The sequence below is a fragment of the Bombus huntii genome, chromosome 10 (genome assembly GCF_024542735.1).
Source record: "Bombus huntii isolate Logan2020A chromosome 10, iyBomHunt1.1, whole genome shotgun sequence".
NCBI lineage: Eukaryota > Metazoa > Arthropoda > Insecta > Hymenoptera > Apidae > Bombus > Bombus huntii.
This window is the reverse complement of record NC_066247.1, coordinates 2066247-2091061: the sequence shown is the minus strand read 5'-3', so window position 1 is coordinate 2091061 and position 24815 is coordinate 2066247. Positions and strand designations below refer to the sequence as shown.

At 36.5% G+C, this 24815-nt stretch overlaps 2 protein-coding genes across 3 annotated transcripts in view; one reads left to right on the top strand and one right to left on the bottom strand.

Moving 5' to 3' along the window:
• Positions 1 to 24815, bottom strand: part of LOC126870727 (suppressor of lurcher protein 1) — a 527940-nt gene that overhangs the window by 10641 nt on the left and 492484 nt on the right. The window contains exons 11-12 of one of the 2 annotated variants that reach the window (XM_050628717.1): positions 10998 to 11205; positions 4320 to 4564 (exon numbers count right to left, since the gene is read on the bottom strand). In XM_050628717.1, coding sequence (XP_050484674.1) covers positions 4320 to 4564; positions 10998 to 11205 — 453 coding nt within the window. The remainder of the gene's footprint in view (positions 1 to 4319; positions 4565 to 10997; positions 11206 to 24815) is intronic. The other variant, XM_050628716.1, reaches the window with a different exon arrangement.
• LOC126870746 (uncharacterized) overlaps positions 1 to 24815 on the top strand; it is a 118096-nt gene that overhangs the window by 57137 nt on the left and 36144 nt on the right. The gene's annotated exons all lie outside the window — the stretch shown is intronic.

Here is a 24815-nt window from a genome sequence, read left to right as displayed (position 1 = left end):
GAAGAAAGGCCTTTTGTGTCATCCGTAAGGGAAACTTTGTAAAATAAAAATGCACGTGCACAACGTGTTTCGAATGTAAACGTTGCCTCAGCTCGAAACTTTTGTTCCATTGATATTCGCCTGTTATCTGTGCAAAACGCTATCTTTACAGCGCTGTATTGCGAACAACTGTTGCCTATAAATTTTCTTCCCTACAATACTGATAATTATTGATATGCATATATGTATGAATATTTGTATCTTTGACGCGACTGTGTTTCGTGTACGTATCCTACATTTTTGTACGCGCATAAATCACTTTCGTAGTATGGAAATTGACTGGATACGAAGGAAATAGAGGCGGTTCAAAAATTCGAATGGTCGAATAGCGATCGAAATTTGTCGAAGTTAAAGGCGAAGCTATTGGGTTGGCAACTAAGTGATCGCGGGTTTTGTCATTACCATCTAATTACAAAATTCGCAATCACTTAGTTGCCAATCAACAATACACGAACGAGGTGTGCACACAGGAGGAACGCGGGAAAAACGAGCGAAGGAGATGAATTGCGACGAAAATAAGCCAAGAGTATTTGACTGATTCCACGTTATTGGTATTCGTTATTAGAAAATTGAAATTTAATCAACTGTATTAATTTATAACGTTATTAATTTCTGATTTTGTAATATCTGGCTGTTCGATTCAATTTTACGCTACAACGATAAACATTATTATAATTTCCATAAAATTTACTTCGCTGTTTATTTATTTCTATAGCCTATAATACATGTAAATTTTATTCGTATTTACGTTTGGAAAATAATACATTTTCTCTTCCATGATTCAACGATAAAACAGGCAAGGTTCCACAAGTATATTTTACCAATAAACTGTCGATTCTTCTGCATCTATGAGAAATTTAAAGATACGAAAATATAGAAAATATTCCAAATAATGTACTCGATAGCGAAACAATTCCACGCTTAAGTTCCATTTGTTCAACCGTGTTCAGAAGCCTACGAATTTACTAATATTAAAACTATCTGTAAGTTGTACGTTATTTTTCCTATCTAATACAAAATTCTGAAATTGTAAAAACTATTCGTGCAATTCCCAAATTACGAAAGCTGTACTTCCAGCTTGTCAATTCGTTGCTACGACGACGAATGTTCATGTACCCAATTGTATTTTTCTAACGTCAAGAAACATCTGAAGCTTGAGCAAAATATGAAAAAATTCTTCGTATCAACTTCGTATGAAATTCCTATTAAATTTCATATGAGGTATTTGTTTAAAACGTTGCAGTACGTTTTTTCAAGGTAAAGCGAGGGCGAGGTGGAAATGGTATAAATTCGAGAATCGCAACAGGATCGAAGTTTTGGAACATGAGGATCCGGGCATCGGTATCCGCTTTCTATTCCACGTATCGCTCTTGATTCGTTCGATTTATGTACGATTAAAGCAAACGAATCCATCTTCCGAGTGATTTAATAATGGAAGAAAGTACACAAAAATTCGATTTCCTCTATCAATATCTGCAGGGCAACACTGGTCGCTCGTCTATCGCAAATCCTCTTATAAATCGTGTATAATCTTTTTTACACTAACGCATGCTTCCGCTGTTTCGGATGTAAACTGTCGATTATTCATGGGATTGCACGATAAACCGGTGAGTGTTTGAATCCGATGAGAGGTTGAACTTTTTTAAACCCATAACCAATGTAGCCTTTCGTTTCGCGAGCACGGAAAACTAGTATCAGAAAAACTATGGAACGAAGAAGCTTAAGCATTGGCAATTGCGCGAATAACAAAAAATTTTAATATTATCATTTGTCTGTACGTAATCCTTGTCTCGCGGCTTAGGATGGCGGCTTTCGATTTGTATATCCCCCTTTTCTATGTTATAAAAAAAAAAAAAAAAAAAAAAAATGTTAAATACCTAGTAAGGCAAAGACATTTTGATTTATTTGATTCTTTATTAAAATCAAGCGAGATAACGCTTCGGATTATTTTTATTGATTCGAAACGAGATAAAAGCTCGCTATTGTTTCTGATGGCTTGGAAAATACGTTGTTTAAAGAGCAATATGTATATAAAAGTGATACGAAAAGGGAGGAGACAATAAGCTCGTAATTCGCTAAAAAAGAGAACAGAGGAAAGTTCGTCGAACTTGCGCGTTTACCCGCTTTGCGTATACGCATGTGAAAATATTAAAACGCACAGTGCACGCGTCTCGTGACGCGCAATCGCGACCGTATGTATGTTTGCATTGGAAACTACGGCCTCGGCAGTCTTGCTAGCTTGGTATCGCGTTTCTAAAGTTAGCATTAACAGTACAGAATCGATTGCTTCATTAGAACGTGTGCGTCGATAACGCATCGTTAGGGAGTTTTGTAATACGTGACTGCGTTATGTTTAACCTAGTTTTTTTAATCGTGTCGCAGTAAATACATTTCACCTATGTAATGTTAATGTTACTACGTTTTTTGTGTCATTTTCGAACGAGTATTTTTCTTATAGAAATCAGAGATTGTATAGTCGAAGATATTAGGTTCATACAGGTTAGGAAAATTTCTTAAATTGGAGGAAAATAGCGATGAAGATTGTCTTAGAACATTAAATGTTCCTCCTTTGGTTGAAAGGAAAGCGAATAAGCCGATAGATACAAATTTCGGGTCGTATTTTTCTTATAGACGTCAGAGATTGTATAGTCGAAGATATTAGGTTCATACAGGTTAGGAAAATTTCTTAAATTGGAGGAAAATGGCGATGAAGATTGTCTTAGAACATTAAATGTTCTTCTTTCGGTTGAAAGGAAAGCGAATAAGCCGATAGATACAAATTTCGGGTCGTATTTTTCTTATAGACGTCAGAGATTGTATAGTCGAAGATATTAGGTTCATACAGGTTAGGAAAATTTCTTAAATTGGAGGAAAATAGCGATGAAGATTGTCTTAGAACATTAAATGTTCTTCTTCCGGTTGAAAGGAAAGCGAATAAGCCGATAGATACAAATTTCGGGTCGTATTTTTCTTATAGAAACAGAGATTATATAGTTGAAGATATTAGGTTCATACAGGTTAGGAAAATTTCTTAAATTGGAGGAAAATGGCGATGAAGATTGTCTTAGAACATTAAATGTTCTTCTTTCGGTTGAAAGGAAAGCGAATAAGCCGATAGATACAAATTTCTTGTCGCATTTTTCTTATAGAAATCAGATAGAAATCAGAAATTATATAGTTGAAGATATTAGGTTCAGATAGGTTAGGAAAATTTCTTCTATTCAAGGAAAATAGATAGCTATGAAGATTGTCTCAGAGCATCAAATGTTCTTTAGCTGACAGATGCAAATTTTGAGAATCGTAGCAGCTTAAGCATAATGATACATGTAACAGGAAATAGTATTTATCGTAAACAAACATTCTGTTGAATAACAGAACGTTCGGATATACGGATAATGTATGTACTCATATTTATTTTCCAACGAGTACGTCCTCGGTTAGATAATATTATTTATCGTGGAATATAAATAACCGAACAATGTTACACTGATACTTATTTTGTATATTTCTTGTAGATAATATTTTTATATAGAATCTTTTGCATACAGAATTGTTATGTTATCTTAATATTTACTGTTTTCACGTCGTTTAATATTAAACGTGATTCGGTCGCATATACCGTATCTGTGATCATTCCGATATGAATTGATTTTAAAATATTTAACAGGGAGTCGGAAACACCGAACAGCAGTTATTTGTATTAATTTTTAATTAGAAGTATTTGCCCCGTTTTATAGATAAACGTCGGAAGTGTATTATTTGAAATGATATTCGACTCGATCGAAGGTTTATAATTATTTTAATGCGTTTTTATAGATGTTACTCCGCGTACACAAATTTCGTTACTTTTCACGTATAAACGTGCAAACATACGAATCGAGTTTCCATATCATCTCCGTTATCTCGTGCATACATATATCTGCAAAAATTGTAGAATACGTTTCTCGTTGTCAAAAAAAATTTCTTGCGTTTCTTATACCGTAATTATATATTTTGTATGAAGCAGGGAAATATCATGCGCCTTCTCTCTTTCTCGTGTATGCTTTAAACAAGGTGTATTTAAATTTCCTTTTGTACAATCAGGATGACGGGATTACATTAATATTTTAGAAATTTTATTTTAATTTCTCTGTCGTCGTACGGAAATTAACCAGAATAGAGTAGAGAAAAAGAAGAAAGGGAAAAAACGTCCGAGCATTGTGTAGGGAACGTAAAAATTCGAGTACGAGAGAAAGGGGACGAAAGTTGCTCGTCGAGAAAAAAAGGAAGTTTAGTTTTACCTTTTAACGTTGACGCGTTACTCGGCGGCTTTGTTGTATAATTTCCTTCCTCGTCCATAAACACATAGCTAGCGTTAAATCCTGTTCCATCGTATCTGCCGTTGCTTTTAAAGGTTACGCGAAAGAACTTTCTGTCGCTCTCCACGTCGAATTCCTTTTGTTGACCGCAATGCCTCGAATACTTCCGGTCCCTAGACATGTAATTCGAAAATTCGACGAAGTCGCTCGCCGACACCGCCTCGCAGCTGTAACATTAACACCGTTTATCTCAGAGATACAAAAAATAGCAGTCGTTTTTTACACTCTTGCGATAACTTAATTTTGTTTAAGCCTGCTGTCCGCCTCTATATGACCCGGAATGGACGTTGTATTTCGATAGAAAATTATTAAAATATACATACGTCGTTTTCGAATATTTGGTTTTATCATTTCGTTGTTTTCGTACCTTTTGTGCATACCACGATTTTCACGAATAAAAGAGTCTCAAAAGCACGATATCTGACAAGATATAAACGCGAAAAAGAAGCGAGGAAGACAGTAGGTTTCAATGGAAAACAATGATCGTTAAACAGTATATCGAAGAGATTTAAAAAAACAGAGAGGTTTAGAAAATAATAATTTTACATATTTTTTACTTTAATTTTAAAGCGCATTACGAATGTTTATGATTCGTTTTGTTATCGGCGACCGCCATCGATAACGATTATTAACGGTGAAAATATTTTTCAATTACCAGTAACCATTCTTGGTGTTGAAAATGTTTCTCAGTCGCCAGTAACCTGCGTTATTGGCGGTGAAAATGTCCTCCAGCTGCCAGTGGCCAGCAATATTGGCGGTGAAAATGTTTTTCAGATGCTAGTAACCGGCATTATTGAAAATGTTTTTTAGTTACCAGTAATCATTATCGATGGTAAAGAGTTGTTTCTTTGGAGAGTCATAGATTTTCATTGACATTACTGATAATTATCGGTATCTAGAGGAAAGACGTCAAAGTCGGATGATCCTCAATTCGTAATTTTTTCCGACGAAGCTAGTTGCTAATAATTTCTTGAAAAATATTTTGACAGTGAAAAACTAATCGTATCGTTAACGTCAAGGAAGTTATATTAGGTTTCTTTCGTTTCATAAGGTGATAATAGATGAACAACAATTTCTGTTTTATATTATTTTATCGAATTAGGTATGATCGATTTCGTTATATTTTTATTATTATGTTCGTGCATAATTCAATAAACCAATACAAAACAAAAAACATTGTGCGCCTATTATTTCCTTATAGAACGAAAGAAACTTTTCCGACAACCCAATACGTAAAAGTCAGCGAGGTGCGTCCATATAGACGTTGCATATAATTAACAAACAAATGATCCAAAACGTTGAAACATTTTTGCTTGTAGGAAAAATTCCAGTACTTTGTGCTATCGTGAAAATTCCCTTCGAAACCGCTGACCTGCGATATTCTGTCCTCTTAAAACGTCCTCTATAGATCGGTATAATCTTATGAATTGGATAGTAATACAATGTAGCAGGGGATGTTATTGCGTTCGATATTATACCGAAGAAACGACGAGGAGACAAGCGTATCGATGTCTGCGTATAAAACTACACACAATACGCGAGCACAATACGGAATCGAAGTTTACACAATTTTCAGAGTGTTTTATTACGGAAGTCTGGTTCTTTCGTTATGTGTATATACACTTTCGCAAGTTATCAATTTTTTCAACGCTATCGACCGGCTACGATATTTAATAACGTATACATCGAGTATAATTTAAACGCATTATTTGTTTCTAATTTCGCGTGCGATCATATCGATTGATAAATGTTAAACTCGTCTCCCTTCTACAATCGCGATAGAAAATTGTTTCCGAAATACCAGTGCTAATTATCAAATTTTCAATGGATATTTTATCGTGATATGGTTTGTTAAAGACCGCTTGCAATAATTCATCGATACGTGTCTCATAAATTTAATAGCAGCGGGAGTTAACGTTGCAGTAGAAACGAGCAATTAGTAATTAAAATAAAATAAAAACTGCGATTGGCTGGAAGATGTTTCTCGCTCTAAAAATATTCCATTTCTCGTTCTTCGTTCACCTTATCACAAATACAACGAAGAGTAAATACCTTTACAGTCACTGTGTATATCTGTTGGTCTCATAAAATGATAGGAAACGTTGGTTTTCATCGTTAGTTTCTCATTAAATCCTATACTTTAACAATATTCGTGTCGTTGTTAATCAAACATTAAATAAAAATGTAAGATGTAAAAAAAGAAATCGATCAAAGTGTTCGGATTCTTACGAACGACAAGTGCATCCTTGCAATGTGCAGCATGGAAAACGATCCACGGTGGTTACGAAAAGTATTTGCATCATTATCAAAAGAGCATCAAATTTTCGCAACGATATAAAGGTACATATCGCCAAACGATTCGAAATTTGTGCGATCTAATTAATTAATACACAGGGTGGTTCATAATTGGCGGTACAAACGAAAAGGGGGTGATTCTACGCGAAAAAAGAAGTCGAAAATATAGAACAAAATTTTTTCGTTCGAGGCATTGTTTTCGAGAAAATCGACTTTGAATTTTCATTGGGTACGCGTGCACTTTATCACGTCTCGTTATAACGGATCTCACTGTAGATTTTTAAAAAAATTTTTAAAATTAAAAAAAGGATTTTATTCTATATTTCCGACTTCCTTTTTCGCGTAGAATCACCCCTTTCCGCTCGTACCACCAGTTACCAACCACCCTGTATAAATGCAATAGTAAATGCAGCGATGTGCAACTTTGTGACTTTTGCGAGTCACTGTACAGCAAAAAGACCAATCACGCTAGAATGATCGAAACGTACGTTTATATTCCGACGAGGAAATTCATTTCTTCATTTTCACATACAATCTCACCGGATAAAGCACATATTTAGTAAGCTCATAAAAGTTTATGACATCAGCCATTTCAGCAAGGATGACCGGTCCGCTGTATAACCGGGGCGCGTTTCTATTACGTATAAAATACAATTGCGGATGTATTATTCAGCGGTGCCCTAAGTTTGTCGTTCGTCTGGTAAATTTATATTTTCGGTGAGGTCGTGTGTTACGCAATCACCGGTAAATTGATATACATGGAGGACTAAGAAGGTCGGCACGTCGCTGAGATATTCACCTTTCGCGGCGAATATCGAGGAGATTCGAATGATTTTTCTGGGCGCGCGACGCGTCGCGCGTGCTCATAAATTGCTTTGGCGGCTGCGTGGGCCGGCAATTCCATAAGTAATTCGATCTTGGCTCTTGCCGCGCATAATTTCGATATCTGTACGTGTGTAAGTGCGCGGTCTCGCCTTCATCCACGGTATTTACAGTGGGAATATCCTTCTGGATATTCTGTTTTCGGATATTCCGGGGTAGTCGGCCTTCGTGCTCCATAAATATTCGCTGGAGGGTTTCGCCGGAGTCGACGAATTCCCGATTACGTAACCCGTGATTAAAGCTCGGCGGAACAGAGGCGGTCAGAAATAACGCTTTATTTCTGCAACGGCGAAACGATTTGAGAGCCGACCACGGTGTGCCAAGTTCGAGTTTTTGTTTGCCACGACCGCGCGAAAATAACTTTAATGGTAACGTGCAGGTCGGTACTACCAACGTCACGTCACCACCGTCTGGTGGATTGCGGCCGCGGAAATATCAGAAATATTACGAAGCCGCGGTCGAAAATATTACGACTTCGTATCCTGTAATTAAAGTCGGAAGGAAACGGCGATCACGAAGAACGTACGACATTGATAACGACGATTTACGCGACCGTTTCCTCCGTCGAAGAATGCATTCGCTGCCTGCAAATAATGTATCGCGCTCGTAAGAAATGTTGATACGTGAATGATGATGCTATTATCGTCGAAGCAGAGACGTATAGCATGCGAATCGCCCCCTCCACCGATGACATAAGTGGCAATTCCCGTGATAGATCATCATTCGGTTTTCACGTTTCCCAACATATATTTCGCAGTGTTTACTCGCATCCGGATTTACGGATAGGAATGTATCTTTTCTTCGCGAGACGGCAACGAAATGAACGCGCGCGGCCCAAGAATCGCGAGGTTCGCGTTGCACTTCGTCTAATTCGAGTCTCGTTCGAATCGCGATATTTACAGTGGATGCTTTTCGAACGAAAGAAGGGCAAGGGAAGAGAGAAGCAAAGAGCGGAAACGAAGTCGCTGTGCTCGTTATACGTGAATTTACTTTATCGGTAACGACAGACGCAAGTGCCTTCTTCCAAGGATTTTGATATCGGTCGACCTCGAATTATTAAATTCAGGTCGTATTTCGCCGGGGAGAGCAGAATCGATGGAGTCACAGAGGCCTACTTCGTGCTTCCTCTCGCTGTTATTGTTCAAAAGTTGGGCAGAAATCGGCAAAACACGACTAATTAGCGGCTTCCAGTAATGAACGATGCGGTGTATTACAACGTGGTTATTGATGGCGATTTAATACGACCCAATTAGGTTATTACGTAAACTTCTTTTTTTCCCCGTATCGCAAGGCTACTGCTCTGTATCAGCCGTATTACGCTTTGCGATTAATATCGAAGGAACGATCGAGCATGTAAGGATTTGCCGCTCACAAGCATCAGGGCGTTTTCGTAGATTTTAGCAGTAACATTACGTGAATTTTAAGCAAACATTAAAATTAACGGTACATTGGTAACTAACTTTTTTATATTTTATTATTTACTATACGTACCATGACATGCACTCGCTATTTAAATACCACTGGTTGCATTAACGTTAGAAGTCCTTCTATCAATTTAGAGGATCCTTGTTGACGTAATTTGTAATTTAGGAATAAAAGAATCCGACGATGAAAAACGTGTTCCATAATTACAAATACCAATTTTATCATCGCACGTTGACGGCAAAGAAAGCGAAAATCTTATTTTGAAAAACAGCAATTGCGGCAATCGTTGAAACCATCCGATAAACCGTAGTCCTTAGCAATCTGTTCTAATATCAGATGATGGATTACATCGAGCTTTTCCGTCTCTCATCACCGATAGTCGTTAATCAGCTGTGCTTGCTAATTGGTCAGCACGATGCAAATACTGCACGTTCTGATGAGCTTTTGGCCTATCGGTTACCGAATTCTCTTTGCATGTGAAGTCTTCGTCCCCGATAAGCAGCTTGAAACTTTGTCTGACGTAGTTTGATTTAGTGGAACGTCGAACTACATCAGGAAACCCAATCGAACTAGCATCGATTTGCTTCCAGTAGCCTTCTAGTTGGCTAAGGATACTCACTTTGTCTCACCTAGTCTCGTTGAGTGACGAGAAGGAAACGGAGAAGGATCGATACATAGAATTCTAGTCACGCTCGAATAGCTAGTTTATCTGTCCTGTCTGATGTTCGTGTTCCTTCCCATTTACGCGATTCGAAGGATTCCCCTTATGTGACTTTTATTGCCGTTTCTGATTTCGCTACTATATACATTATTGATTTCTGTGTTTAAATATTCATGGAATAAATATTAATAGAAAGTAGATGAGCATTGTAATGGTAAATTTCACGGGAATTCTCGTTGCTAATAAAAATTAAAAGGCATGACCGGTTGATTTTATAGTAATTTTATAGAAAAATCTCAGCGAGGAAATCCCTTGATTTTCATAACTGGCAGCATAAAATATTAATTTTAACGGAACGAAACGTAATGCGTGCCGTTCCGTGTGCCGTTTCTTCGCGTTTCTTTTAATCTTACTTTTCACTTTTCTCCCCTTTCTACCGTGCGTTTTAAGTTTCATTTTAAACACAAAATGTATTTTAAAGATTGAAGTAGTAAAAGTATCATTATCTAAATAAATCGTTACAAGCTATCTTCGTCGAAATTGTTATGGATACTAGCCGATTCTTTCCTTTGTACGCTGAATTAATTTGTATAGTATTGTATTGCGAATAGAATACCGGTACTTAAATCCGTCTCATCCGGATGGATAACTCTTTTCAAGTTATTTAAACGAAATACTACAGTAACGTGTACAGTCTTGAATAATTCTCTGCGACTCTGAATTCTTATTTAATTTATACAATCAGAAAATTACGTCGCAAAATGCAAATACGGCCACGTCAAAATGAAAATCAAAGGACGTCTTTAACGTTTACAAAATTAGAAACTACTATATTATTCGCTTTAGATGGCATTCGATCCCTACCAATTTTTCCTATATTTTTAAGTATCCTATTTCACGTATAATACAAATACATGAGTATCCAGACACTACAGTAACAACAGGAATATACCTGAACAGTACGAATCAACGAAAAATTAATAATTAGAAACAGCAATTGCAGGAATTAATAAACAATAAACAGAAAATATCCATCAAAAGGGGTAGTAATAATATCTAGCATTTACCAAATGTATAAAAATACTACTTACGTGTCACTGTTCGCGATAACGTCGCAAGTCTCCCTTCCAAAGTCATTTTGAAACTCTTTTTAACGATATCAGGGCAAACAATTTGTAACCAGATATATAGCGAAATATCTTCCACCCACGTAACGCGTAACAATCATTCACGCATAACAATCACGTTGAAAGTTTTAAATTATAAATCCAACATTCTATAACTATCAGGGAACGCGTAGGTTAAAGCATTGTCTCGTCGAGTTTTTTTTTACTTACGGCGACACGCCCTCCACGTCGAAGAAGTGGAAGTGAAGATGCACCCGCTCGTTTAGCTGGCCATTGAAGAAATAATGACATTCCGTGTCGCGTGGGTACAAGCCCGGGTAATTCGGCGAGGCGAACGTACCGTTGCGTGTCTCGTTGCTGTTGTAAACAAATGCACAGGGGTATTGCGCCTCCTGTCGGCCTGTCGTTACGCCGAAGTCTAAAACACACGTAAGAATACAAAATGTGGCGTTAACGTGGCTTAAATCTGCTCGCAGCCGAGAATAAACTTGGCGCGCTGATAGAAGTAGTCTCCAGTGCAGTCTGAGGCGCGACCAGTGGGCGCGCGTTCCGCACGGTAAATATGACGTTTCTGAAGCTCGTTAATTAAATCGCACCTATTTCAAGTATTTAATTGCGGAAAGAAGAAAGGAAGGTAACTTTGAATCGGTCTTGGAATCACCTTTGTTCGACCTTTCTTCCTCCGTGGTTCGTTCGCGTAATGAGAAATCGCTCAAAGAGTGCTTTGAATAAGCGAAATAGCGATTCTTCGTCAGACGATGTTTCGAAACGGCTAGAGAAAATGATCGAGCTGTCTTATTATGGATTTGAATATTTTCCGACTGATTAATGAAGTTGTCGAAATGGTAAATGATGCACGATCGACTAAAAAAGTTTCCCCACTTTCCTTACAACAGAATAACAAACAATTTGAGATTTTTTCTTTTTTTTTTTAATTGTTAGAAGAATTAGTTTATTGGATGAGGTGTACGAAAAACTGTCGACAAAATCGCAACTGATCGGAATCACGAAGGAAATGCTAAAGGTCACTTTTTTTAACTTCTTATTACATTTTTATCTGAGAATTTTATCTGAAAATTACCACGTTTCGAAGGGCGTACAGAGACTTTTTCCACCGACTGTATATTACCGCTAAAATATCATGGTAACGTATGTGGTTGTGCTTATTTTTCACAGTGTGCGATAATAATAAGTACAATGAACAGTGTCGAGGTTATTTGATGTGTAAACAGAGAAGCTCGTGGATAAATTGTAAGGTAGAAAATATATTTAAATAGAAGTGTAATTATAAGTAAGAATACAATTTGAGCTGGTCCACATCCACACGCTAGCTGTGTTACCCAATAACTGGAAAAAAACCCCGAAGCCAACGTCGCCTGTCTATTGTTTATGGTCTGTCTTCGTCGCGGTCTTTTGTCTACACGCTGTCGATGGCTTCGATGCTTGAGAAAACTAAAAAGATCGGATGTAGAATTTTCTTAGAAGCGATAACCACCTCGACGAATAGTACATTTAGGAATATACCACTATTATGTTAGTATATTATTATTATTTTATTTATTCTTAGTCCACACCTTTCGACTTTGGACGACTTTCGGTTTACATCTCTTATAATGCCCTTACATTACATATATTTCTCTTACTCTAGCACTTATATTATTATTTACTGCTTATACCTATCTATTGGTTGCTCCATCGCTATGTACTACTTGTATTTAACGCTTATAATGAAGTGTTCATTCCTTCTTTCGCTTTTGCTTCCTTGCTGTGGTCCCTCCCCGTCGTTCCTCCCCCTCTTCTGCTACTCTTCTCTTCTCTATTATCGCTTTCAGTTCTGCCAGTCCTTCTCCAGTCTCATTCAGTACTTCTACCATGTTCCTTGCTCCTCCTGTTATCTCACATTCCTCTACTACGTGTTTCAAGTCCTCCTCTCCTTTTTTGCATAGTCTGCATCCTCTTTCTCCCTCCTCTTTCCAGTGTTCCCTTGCCCTGGTTTCGTTACCACATCTGAATCTCGCTACCATACTTCTATCCTTCCATTTCATCTTTCCATCTAGATACTTTGGTAGCCCTTCTTTTGCTATGTTTCCGTTGTATTTAGATTCCCTTATCCTTTTCTCCCTCTCCTTTGTTTCTCTTTTCCCTCTTTCTTCTATGATTTGGTCAGCTGTCATCCTTTCTTGTCTATCTCCTGCCTCCACTCGTGTCCTTCCCTCTCTCGCCTCCTCTAACCTCGTCTTTCTTTTTCTTGTTCTTTTCCCTTCTTGGCCCTTTCCCCAATTCCTTTCTCTCTCCTTTATACGCTCCTATTATGTTAGTACAATATGAGTAATTTATACGGTACAGTATAGTAATTCGCATCGTACGTAGATGTAATAGACGTTAAAGAAGATGTCAAAGTTAAGCGTCGTTGGAATATGCGCGGTAGATAAACTTTTTAAATGTTTAGTGTGATTAGTTGGTGGCAGATGTATGTTTTTGTGTGTTTGATGGCGAGAGCACTTTTATTGGTCAATAAACGTTGAAAGTAGAATACGGCGAGAGTTGGAAGTGGAAGGTTTTAAAGAGGATATTACGGACGAAATATCGCGGAAAATATCTGAAGTTTAAGTAATACAATTAGTCTGCTTGTAATTACTTTATCTCAAAAAAAAAAAAAAAAAAAAAGCAGAAACATATAGTACGGCTATGTGTAAGTTACAAATAATTACTCAATTTGATCGATATAATTTAATTCGACTGTCTTGATATCGATCTTGTACAACTTTTTAATTGTTATTTACGAGATACGCATCTCATAAATAAAAAAACTAAAACGTTCAGCATCGTTGTTTTTATAACGACAGGGAAATCGAATTATAATGAAACGTAGACGTTGCATTTATTGCTTTGGATCGATGTCAACTGTTATTTTCGTTATACGAAATATCAACAGACGATGAATGGCCCATTGATCGTAAAACTGTACGAAAATTTTCCTATCTTTGATAATGAGAACGAAATCTGCTCTGCTTTATTCAGAAAATAATTTTATCCTGTCTCGTATAATCAAATTGCAGGTCAGGCTAATTTCGTTTCATAGAAACTCTTATTAGCCGTTATTTACACATTATTTGATCACTTCGTGATGTTTGTGATTGCCTGCACGGCATTGTTATCCATCTGGTACGCTTAATAAATATTGACGTTCGCTAATGAACAGCCACGCGTCGAAATATAAAGCACCACTGTCATAATCGCTATATTGTAACGATGGGCATCAATAAACAGAGGCATAATTGCTTACGTATTATTAACTAGATGTCCGAAAACCAAACGGGAGGGCAACTGCTTCAATTTGTCAATGAATATACAACTCATGGGTGATTCTGTGTGTCTAAATACGAGAACGTGCAATCTAGCTCGATGTGCCAATACTTGAGCGCATAAACCACGTACCAGACATATTTAATATATCATGGTAAATATCGAGGGAAATTTTCGTTGTTAATCAATAAGATGGTTTTAATATCACGAGTTTCTGACAGGCTAATGGTATTAACTGTAAAACACCATCAGTAAAGAAAATCACGTTAATGCTGTCACGGGTGAAATCTCATGCTAAAACGTTCTTCTCTTTGCAAGTCAATAAAATTAAATAAATGCGATTATTTCTTTAAAACGTAATTACGAAATTGCTGTCGTGGATGCCTCGAGATCCTTTCACAGTAAACATCCGCTCGAAAGTTTGAATTACCCTTTGCCCTTTGCAAACTTTTTCGTACGTTCCTCTAGGAAATAAGAATATTATAACTGCAACTTTTATCTTTAAATACGATCAATTACAATTGAAATATCGTAAGGACATATTATTGTGACTGAAATATTTATTTACCAAAGGAAGTCATTTTTGTTTCTTTTGGAATCATAACATGTCGTTAATTTACAATTAAAGTTAAGGACATTCGTTGCTTTTAATATCTAATGAAACGTCGGGTCCTTCACGGTTTTTCCCTCTTTTTATACGCAATAAATTGCGTAAGAAAGCAATCGTTTTACGGGATTTCACGCCGCCAAAACCGTTTCATCCGTCGAAACGATAAAAGTTTCGCGACTGGCGTAGTTCAGCGACGCCACTGTTACCGAATCGCAACTTTTGAATCTCGGACGGGCGACCGAAAATTAAAGCTCCACGGCGAAATGGGTTAATTATAAGATTGGGAGGTCGTCAGGCCTCGTTTGAAATCGTTCGGAGTATGGCCGGCAAAGTTCTGCGGCTGAAACTTCCCTGTCGAGTTCGTAAAGTGTACTCCACCGTTATGTACGCCGACCAAGTTTCTTCGCGATTGTAAACATCGAGTAATAAGCTTTCGCGGACACCGCGTACTTTTGTGCTTAGTCGCATTTGTTATAACAGCCATGTGCTTCGTCTATTCGTTCAACGTGAGCATGTGAGTTTGAGAAGAGAACGACTGCGTGATAAAGCGGTGTAAACGCTTGCGGCGAACTGACCTCGTTCGAACGTAAATGTCACATGGGATTCAACTTTTCCCGTTGCAATGTTCATCGTTAAACTAGTGTAAAAGCATGGACGAAAAGATATCGATCTCCAAGTGGATTGGAGATATTTTTTCAAGTTTTATCGATGGATGTAAATCCTAATACCGTTGAAACTTTTATTTGTCATCGTAACACTTTCCAATCAAACATCGGTCAACTATTGTCCTTCGATTGGATACATTAGATGATATCGTATCGTTGCTTTATCGTCTTATGCGTGACGCACGTCTTGCGGCTTTGCGTGGCTTCCGGTTACGTCTCTCCATTCACATCTCCAAAAAGTAAACTTAATCCCTTAACCTACAAAGATGATCGCACCATCAGGAGGTACTAGGATTGGCTCGAACAAGAGGACGCGAGAAGGGAGTGCAACAGAATTTAATTCATAAGTCACACGCGTAGGATGGTTATCGTGGAGTTTTAATCGGTAGGAGTCCGACACTACTCTGCTGTTATGCGATTACTGCAGCAGCGGAGTGTCCATGAGGATTTCTCCACGTACAAAAAAAAAAAAAAAAATGATCGCACCAAACGTAAATATTACGGGCATAGGTCGTAGTAGATGATCGCACCAAACGTAAATATTACGAGTATAGGTCGTAGTAGATGATCGCACCAAACGTAAATATTACGAATATAACCCGTAGTAGATGATCGCACCAAACGTAAATATTACGAGTATAACCCGTAGTAGATGATCGCACCAAACGTAAATATTACGAGTATAGGTCGTAGTAGATGATCGCACCAAACGTAAATATTACGAGTATAGGTCGTAGTAGATGATCGCACGAAACGTAAATATTACGAGTATAGGTCGTAGTAGATGATCGCACCAAACGTAAATATTACGAATATAACCCGTAGTAGATGATCGCACCAAACGTAAATATTACGAGTATAGTCCGTACTAAATGATCGCACCAAACGTAAATATTACGGGCATAGGCCGTAGTAGATGATCGCACCAAGCGTAAATATTTTGGGCATTCTTGAACGTAAATCGTAGGTTAAGGGGTAAACACGGACCGAAGCTTGAATGCAAGTTGGACTTAAACGTATTAAATACAAACATATCCTGGACCTATTCTTTTTGATAGATCATATTCTAATACATCGTACGTATCCACGGTATTGTTGAAAACGTGATCCCATAGTTCTCGATTAATTAATCTCTAGCGATATCGTATTAAATATAAATTATATTTTCGAATACGTATTACTGTGTCCTTTGATATGTTTTGCTGTTTCAAAGCTTTCATTTTCCCGATAGCGTACCCTTTTTTTCTAAATAGCGTCACTGATAGCTGTTACGCAACAAAGATCGAAGTAAATACAAAAATCACGGCTAATGTTTATATCGTAATTTTAATACACGACGAAAAGGTTATTCTGATCATTACACGTGTTTATTATGAGGCGATGGGCGTGATAGGTATCGAAAGAACACTCGAATTCGTTTAACAATAAATATTTATTAATTAACATAATAAGATATTATATATTATCTGTAGATTGGCGAAGTAGTTGAAGAGTTGTCAAAATTGAAATGAAATTTTTCATCGTACGATCAACTAAACCAACTAGCCAATGTTTATAATATATTTTGAAATATTTTACCTCGACCTATCTTTCTTTTTAACTGGGTACGAAAAAGATTCTAAAATAAATCCGTTCCCTTTAAAATAATAATTTCTTTTAAAAATAATAACTACCAATCTTTATCATTTTCCTTTCGTTTTAACTCCTTCGTCCTACGCATCTATTTTTCTCTTTTTTTTTTTTTTTTTTTGAGTAGAAGATAATTTTCCATCCTTTGAGGTTTATTCTGTTTTAGAGAAGAAACAAAAGACTAGTTTCGAAGCTCTATTTCCTAAACCTAATAGTCTTTCTCGGCATTAATTTTACAGAGGCGTTGTGTGTCGTTTACTCGTAGCTGTGTGCTTTGCGAGAAAGGAAAGAAAGTGACTGCATGATAAAGTGTTCCGAACGCTTCGGGCGAAGTGGCTTCGCTCGAAGTAAATGCTACGCCCAACTTTTATTCGTCTAGAGATACTTTCTTCCTGCATGTTAATTTAATTTTTAAGACGCTGGCAAAAGAAGAAGAAGAGTCACTAAGAAAGAAATCGTCGAAAAATGAAACGACGACTATTTAAAACGTCTCTTTCGTTCCATCGCTTAGGATCGATTTTGTTCTCGTTGCTATTTACGCAAATCCATATCTATACGAAGCCAATAATTAAGGTAACGAAATATAAATAGAAATTCGTTTCACCTATCAAATATCGAGTAATTCTAATCAAGATATATTCTATGTATATTTACACGTCAGGTAATATAATATTCTGTAAACTTTTGCATGTTTAAATGGCCATTAGCAAAAACACAGGAATAAAGTACAAATAACGGTATTCAGATGGACACAGAGTGACAAATGTATACGTTTCTGATTAATTTCCTGTGCATAGTAGAAAAATGTTATAACAGATGTAGCATATAGTGTATTATTCAAACTAGCGAATAAATGATAGTTCTTGCACACGGAAAGCACAAGTTTCGTTTAATTACTGAAATTAGTGACCAGACTATTACTTAGATACGGTTGGCGATTAAATTAATGACCATTTGGAAATTCGGTTTGCAGTTAGCTTTAGTGGTTGGAAACTCCTACAACCGTAATCTGCCAGCTAAATAACCAGTCGTTATCAATTAAATGTCAAAAATAAAGAAAGCTTACTCAGTTCAGTAAATTACCCAAAGTAGTAAATTATAACTGTTTAATATCGCAAGAATTACAAAATGAAATTATATCTTGCCTATTGCGGCAAACTTTCTAACGAATAAATTAGTTTCCATTGTTTCGATTATTTACTTCGCACGTGGAAAATCAAACGGACCGAAACAAACGAAATCGCAAAGCACGTAATTAAAATTGTGACGCGTACTTTTCTTCCTTTAAAGTTTCGCGAGTTTAAAGTTTCAAAATGTTTCGGAATATTTGAAAGAGTAATGCTGCATTTTAACATATGTCAATGTTTAATTCGCGTAATTATTATATTAATATTGGTATATTAATTATACCTGTGGGATGGTGTGACGTCAGGGAGGGACGTGGCGCGAGGGGTGATTGTTTATTATCGTGGTCAAGATGTGTTGACGTTGTCAAAGAGTGTCGCGAGCGTTGCCAAGGTATGTTTGGAAAAAAGCGAGCGTGGAAAACATTGTAACGAGAGTTGAGAGAGGTTGAGAGAGTCAGAGTCGAATTTACGGTCGTCGTGTGAAGATCGTCGTGTCGTTGTGTCGTAGAAGCAGCGAGTAACGAATACGTGAAACGGGCTTCTATATTCGATTACGCGTGAGTGCAAACGATATTGTATTAATCATACTGCTATCTACAATCTAATAATATAACATTCCTACATACCTATAAAAGCGAAAGCAATAAAGCAGAGGTTTAAATCAGACATTAAATCTATGTATATAATAAAATAGTAGAACAGCAGGAGGAGGGTCGTGTTCGTGAATTGAATAAAAAAGAATGAAAATAGTCATTCAGGAACAGTTCATAAGCCATGAAATCGAAAAAATTAATTTTTGGATTTTTTCTTTGTTTGTTCGTCTGTTTGTGCTAGCATCGCGTAGAATCTACTGAACGGATTTCGATGGGGTTTTCTCTGCTGTATAGCTTAGTGTCCGGAAAAGAAAAGAGGGTATGTTTCATCTACGTATCGGTTCCGTAGAAACTGAGTTCTGAAATCCAAGCTTTTTATGTTTTTTTTAAGCACGGAGAACAAATTAATTGTTAGCATGAAAAATATGCAGGTGTTTCGTTTACAAAAATTCATTTGTGTATATTAGTAGCGCAGGCGAACAAAGTCCTAGCCAAAAAACAGTAATTAAATCAAATATTCCTCAGTTACATTTTCCAATTTTATGTGCCATTGTATGTCTAGATAGTATTTTATTTCTTTTTTAAAGAGTTTATTGCCAATATTTATAATACAGAGAATATAAAGAATTAATGCAACCACACCCAGGCAATATTTTATTTTAATTCGCTGGTGTACGTACTCATTTTACAGCTTGCCGATCGAAAATTACCGTTTTGATAAATTATCTATATAAATTATCGATATAAATAGGTATCTGTAAGGGCGGAAAAGCTATAAAAATTTACCTCTGATATTTAAATATTTTATTTAGCGATGAATCGTTCACCTTTGACAGATTTTAATACAGCATGAAACGTACGCTTTTGTATTATTATATTCGCTGGAACTATTAATTCGTTTCACTTATTATATACGTTTTATAGCTCAACGGAAGTCGCATAACCATTTGTAGTTATTTCAAGCGTATAAGAAACTTCGTAAAATAACATTTCAGGTATAGAACTCGACGGCTCAAGTTTTTACGATATTCCTACGAAGGTTATTATTGCGGAACTCTCGTATTGGAATCTTAAAGTAACTACGAGAAGTACCTTTACACCATTGTATTTATTATAGTATTTAGATATTAATTAATCAGGTTTAATAAGAAGATGGCAAGAACTATGAACTCTCGAATGAGTTTGCTGCAGTTGTATTCGACGCTTTAGGTCGATGGTAAAATATCGTTAAAAGGATTTCAGTCCATGGTCCTTTGTTTTCGAGAAATTAATCAGTTTTTCTTTATATGTTACTTTATAAATTCTTCTAATGCCAATATCGTGTTTCTTTTTAATAACAGATTTTTACGATCTATTCTGATAAATTGTCGATTATTTTTATTCAACATAGTACTGCTGCATATTCTTACAATTTCGCCGGTACAAATTGCAATAATAACATTTAAAACATAATTGTTGCTTCGAGAACATAATTTCTCGATTAATTTCTCGAAAACAAAGGACCATCCACTCAAATCATTTGGGGACTGTTTTATTGCCAATCTAAAGCATCGAATGCACATATTCGCATAACGCACACAAGCATCGAGTGTATATTAAATTGCATATCACGTAGTAGCATCGTTATATGATTAGAAAAATTTCAAACTACGAAAATGAAGCGTGGAACCTGATTCAGAAACGCTTGATCAGAAAATAGGGCTATGTACGGATACTTTTTTACAGCGACTGAACATTTAAGACAGTTATATTTCGAGACTAATCAATTTTTAAAGAAAAAATAAAGAAAAATCTATTTTTTCTTTCGCCTTGGCGAATATAGTTGGATGAATTGCAAGATCCATAAGAGCAATATTATTAATAGACCGTTGAATCCTTCGTAGCTTTTTGCTTCGTTATTCTGTCTCGTTAAAGAAACTCTTTTTGATACGAGATTTATAAAAACGTTTTCCCCCTTAATACTTGCGTAACTGTGATTTCCTTCGAAACACCTTCCATAGACGGTTCACTTCGTAGTTATTTATGATTCAGGGCAACACGCGGATTCTCCGCAATTAACACGCAAGTGTGCGAAACTGCTCGCAGACTTTTACGACTGCAGCAGAGGTTCTGAAGAAATTTCCTGAGCGTCGCGCAGCGTTGGGACTGTCGCGAGTATTTAACATCCGGCATTATGTCGACGTACAAGCCTATAGTCTGCTGAATACGCACACGGTTTTGCTGTTTCACGTACTTCCGTTCTTCCTGCCGTACTTATACGTGCTTTTGGAAACAACGAACTTTGTCTCTCGTTGCGTTCTGTGTCTTTTTCTCTATACACGCTGTACGAGTTTCGTCCCTTTCTCAACCATCGTTGTCAAGTAACGTCCTGATTCATGAACCGTGTTGCAGTTGCACTGTTCGTTTCAACGTTCCTCAAAAATTTCGTCTGAGACGGTACGAATAATTTAAAAGTCGACGATAATAGAAAGAAAAAATAACGAGAATATACCGTGGCTCGCGAAAATATTCCAACGCTTTCCATGGACTTTTTTCTACGAATATGAAATTTACGCGCATTCGTTTTACGATTTACCGTTTTAGTTCTTGTATCGTACGTTTCAGTATGATTCGTAAAACGCGGTACAATTATTTGCCAACGTTCGTACACAGCCTGCAGAAATTACCCAATGTCATGTCCGTACTTTTTATTTCGCGCGAACGTGTATATTAACGTAACGAACGGATGCAGTTCGTGATAATCACCGGCCAAGTAAATCGACCACAAAGCACGCGCATCGTCGCATCTGCCTTCGGTAAATTTCGTTGTCGCAAATCACTGGATAGATCGTAAATATTTACGCATAATATACTGCATATTCCGGCGCGGAATACACCGTCGAATAACTGCGGACAGTGCAGAAGCGGCTGATTATTCTTGATGTGGGTAACTGATAACGTCTAAAATCAATTCCATAATGGTTCCGCGCTCTGCGATGACCAGATTGCTAATCGATAGTTCTTCGTTTTTTCCACACTAATTCTTCGATATTTTTCTCAGGCCTGTCTTGGAGAAGCGAACTGAAACGTTCGACGAAACGTCGGAAGAAAGCGTAATGACACGGTTGAAACCGGAAGAATCGCAAACACGTCAGTTAACCGGTCGATTAACCGATCGCTAATGGAACATTTTTCGCTCGCTCGACGCTAATTTTTGAATCTTTTTCCATATCTATCTTGGGAAACTGGACGAATTGGATGAAACGAATAACGCAAAATAACGATATAGTGTAATGTAAACGATACAAAATCATTGGTAGGAAAAGCTCGCCGACTGTTTCGCTCTACGTGTTAATCACTGTGTTATGAAGTAATGTTTGTTCCGTTTCACGCTCGCCAGTATGTGATACTACTAATTAAAAGTTTATTTTCTCGACGCGTTTCCGCCTGCGCGAATAAACAGCTCAGCACGTGACGCTTTACGATTTCCTGGGACTTGAATTTTACCAGTTCGCTACTTTGAGTACTTAATCGACTTCGTTAATTTATAAAGACAGCCGAATTTCCACGTACATCTTTACACAGTTGCGAAGGTGTATAAGTTATATCGCGTTGCCTCACCGATAGCAAACGTCGGAGTTCGCCTGTTACCCTCTATTTCATGCAACTTTAATATTTCGCGCCCTGAACACAGGCCCCTTGATTAAAAGACTGAAACCTTGTGCCGATTTATCGGAAGAAAGTTCGTTTCATACGTCGAACAGAAAGTAAAACGATTTCGTAATATGAGCCGTGATCGTACGTACCTTTGTAAAAATGAATTATCGATCCACAAAATGTACTGTATCGCGAGAAAATGACTGCGAATACCTAATGATATTTTCCGATGGAAATTATACAATTTGAGGTGCGTTGAAAATTAATTTCATTTTATGGTAAAAATAAAATTAAAATTAAATTTGATTAAAGGTACAATTCCGTCGGAAGGGAAATAAGGATATCTTAAATGAAAGAAACGTTGCAAATGGCATTTAGATTTAATTTTAACTTTAGGTTTATTAAATATTGAAAGATTTCGTGGCTATGCTACGCGATGCATCTTCGTTATCGATTTTATCACGCGCAGATAACGTTCGTTGTTATTCTTTCAAGATTTAAATAACAATTAAGCATTTAGAAAGTCTAAAATAATATTACAGATTTATTCTTCGTAGAAAGAATGTATATACAGGGTGGTGGGTAACTGGTGGTATTCTACGCGAAAAAAGAAGTCGAAAATATAGAATAAAAATTTGTTTTTTTTTAATTTTTCCATCGAGACAACGATCTACAATGAGATCCGTTATAACGAGACGTGATAAAGTGCACGCGTACCGAGCGAAAATTCAAAGTCGATTTTCTCGAAAACAAAGCCTCGAACGAAAAAGTTTTATTCTTATTTTCGACTTCTTTCGATATCGTGGTTGTTAAAAGCTTTTGCTCAAGTTATATTACTATTTTTATTAATTAAATTCTACTATTTATTTCTCTCCTAATAAATAACATATTTTCTGCCTTCAACAAATTAGTCGTTTGAAATTTGCGAGCGACTGTGCCAGGTAATGTGTGCATTAGAACGAAAGGATTTTTCAGTGAAGCGTATTTATGATCTTCAAAATGCGTGACTCTTTGCAGGTGCATTTGAATTTTAGTACAATCGCATATAGTTACACGTAAATATATTCAACAGGAAAATTTTAGGGACGAATAGGAAATTCGACGCAGAAATGTATAGGAAAAGTTTAGAGTGGAATATTTCAGCGTGTTTAAAGTTTAATGCAACGGTATTTTCATTGTTTGCTTTTTTCATTCGTCATTAAATGTTTATAATGTTAAAAAAATATATACAGTTTATCTATGATACTCGTGATAAATTGTAAAACTCTTAAATAATCGTTCAACTTCAAAATAACGTTTTATAATCATCTTTGCCATTGAAAACTACAGTTCGAAAGGAGATCGTAAGCTGTTACTTAAAGAATCTGGAACAATATTACAGATTTATTTTTAATAGAAAGAATGTGTTTCGTAGAAACTGGAAACGAAAGAGCATGAAGTTTTTAAACGAAGATTAAAAGCATAGTGCAATTCAGGAATTGTAAACTATTTTCTAGTACGATCAAAAGTAACAAAGAGCCGACAAATGTTTGAAAATTTCACGGTTACATTGCTATGAAACTCGAACGTGTTTCAGGTATGGAACATACTACTTGAAACGAAACGTTAATAGGTCAACAGGTACTCCAATTTTCGACGTCGACTGGAATATGTAAAGTCGTACTATGAAAAATTAAGGAACGTCGTGCATATGCTACGGATCTTAGTTTCGAGCACTATCGAATATGCAAAGTTGTTTTGATTTCATTTTCACTCTATATGCTTTTTTTAATTTAATTGCATCGAATCGCAAAAACTCGAATTATGGAAACGTTTGTGCGCTTAAAAACGCGATCAGAATGAAATACTTTAACTCTTTGATCCTTACAATTTTCACTTCATCATTTAAAGTCGCTTTTCCCTTTGTTCATACGGAACGTATTATGGTCGTGGAATAACATACAGCCACTGACGTTTTAACATTTATAGACATTTTTTTGTGCAATTTTGAGCAATAGACAGACGACACACAGTAGTCGTGCAACGTAGTAAAATTAGAGTAAAGTAAAAGGTTGCGCGTGTGAGCGGATGTATATGCGTGTAGATGATTGAGCGAGAATGAAAAGCAATAGGGAAAATAATCGAAAATTAACTATACCACTACAGTCAGAAATTTCAATTACGATTATATTGGTAAAACTTGAAGCAAATTTGAAAACGTATAATGTATACAATAGTTTATTGCTTTCTTAAAAAAACAAATTATTTAAACAATCGATTATCGAAGTTTGTAATTTATGTAATTGTTATACGAGGAAATTATCGGAGAAGGAAACAAATGATATAAAAATATGAATGAAATATAGTAAATACAGACGATATAGTTATTAATCAAGAAATGTTATGGCAGGATGTTCACATGAACACGTTAATTAATTTTCCTCAATTACACAGAGTGTTTGTAATTGGTCTATGTACTTTTC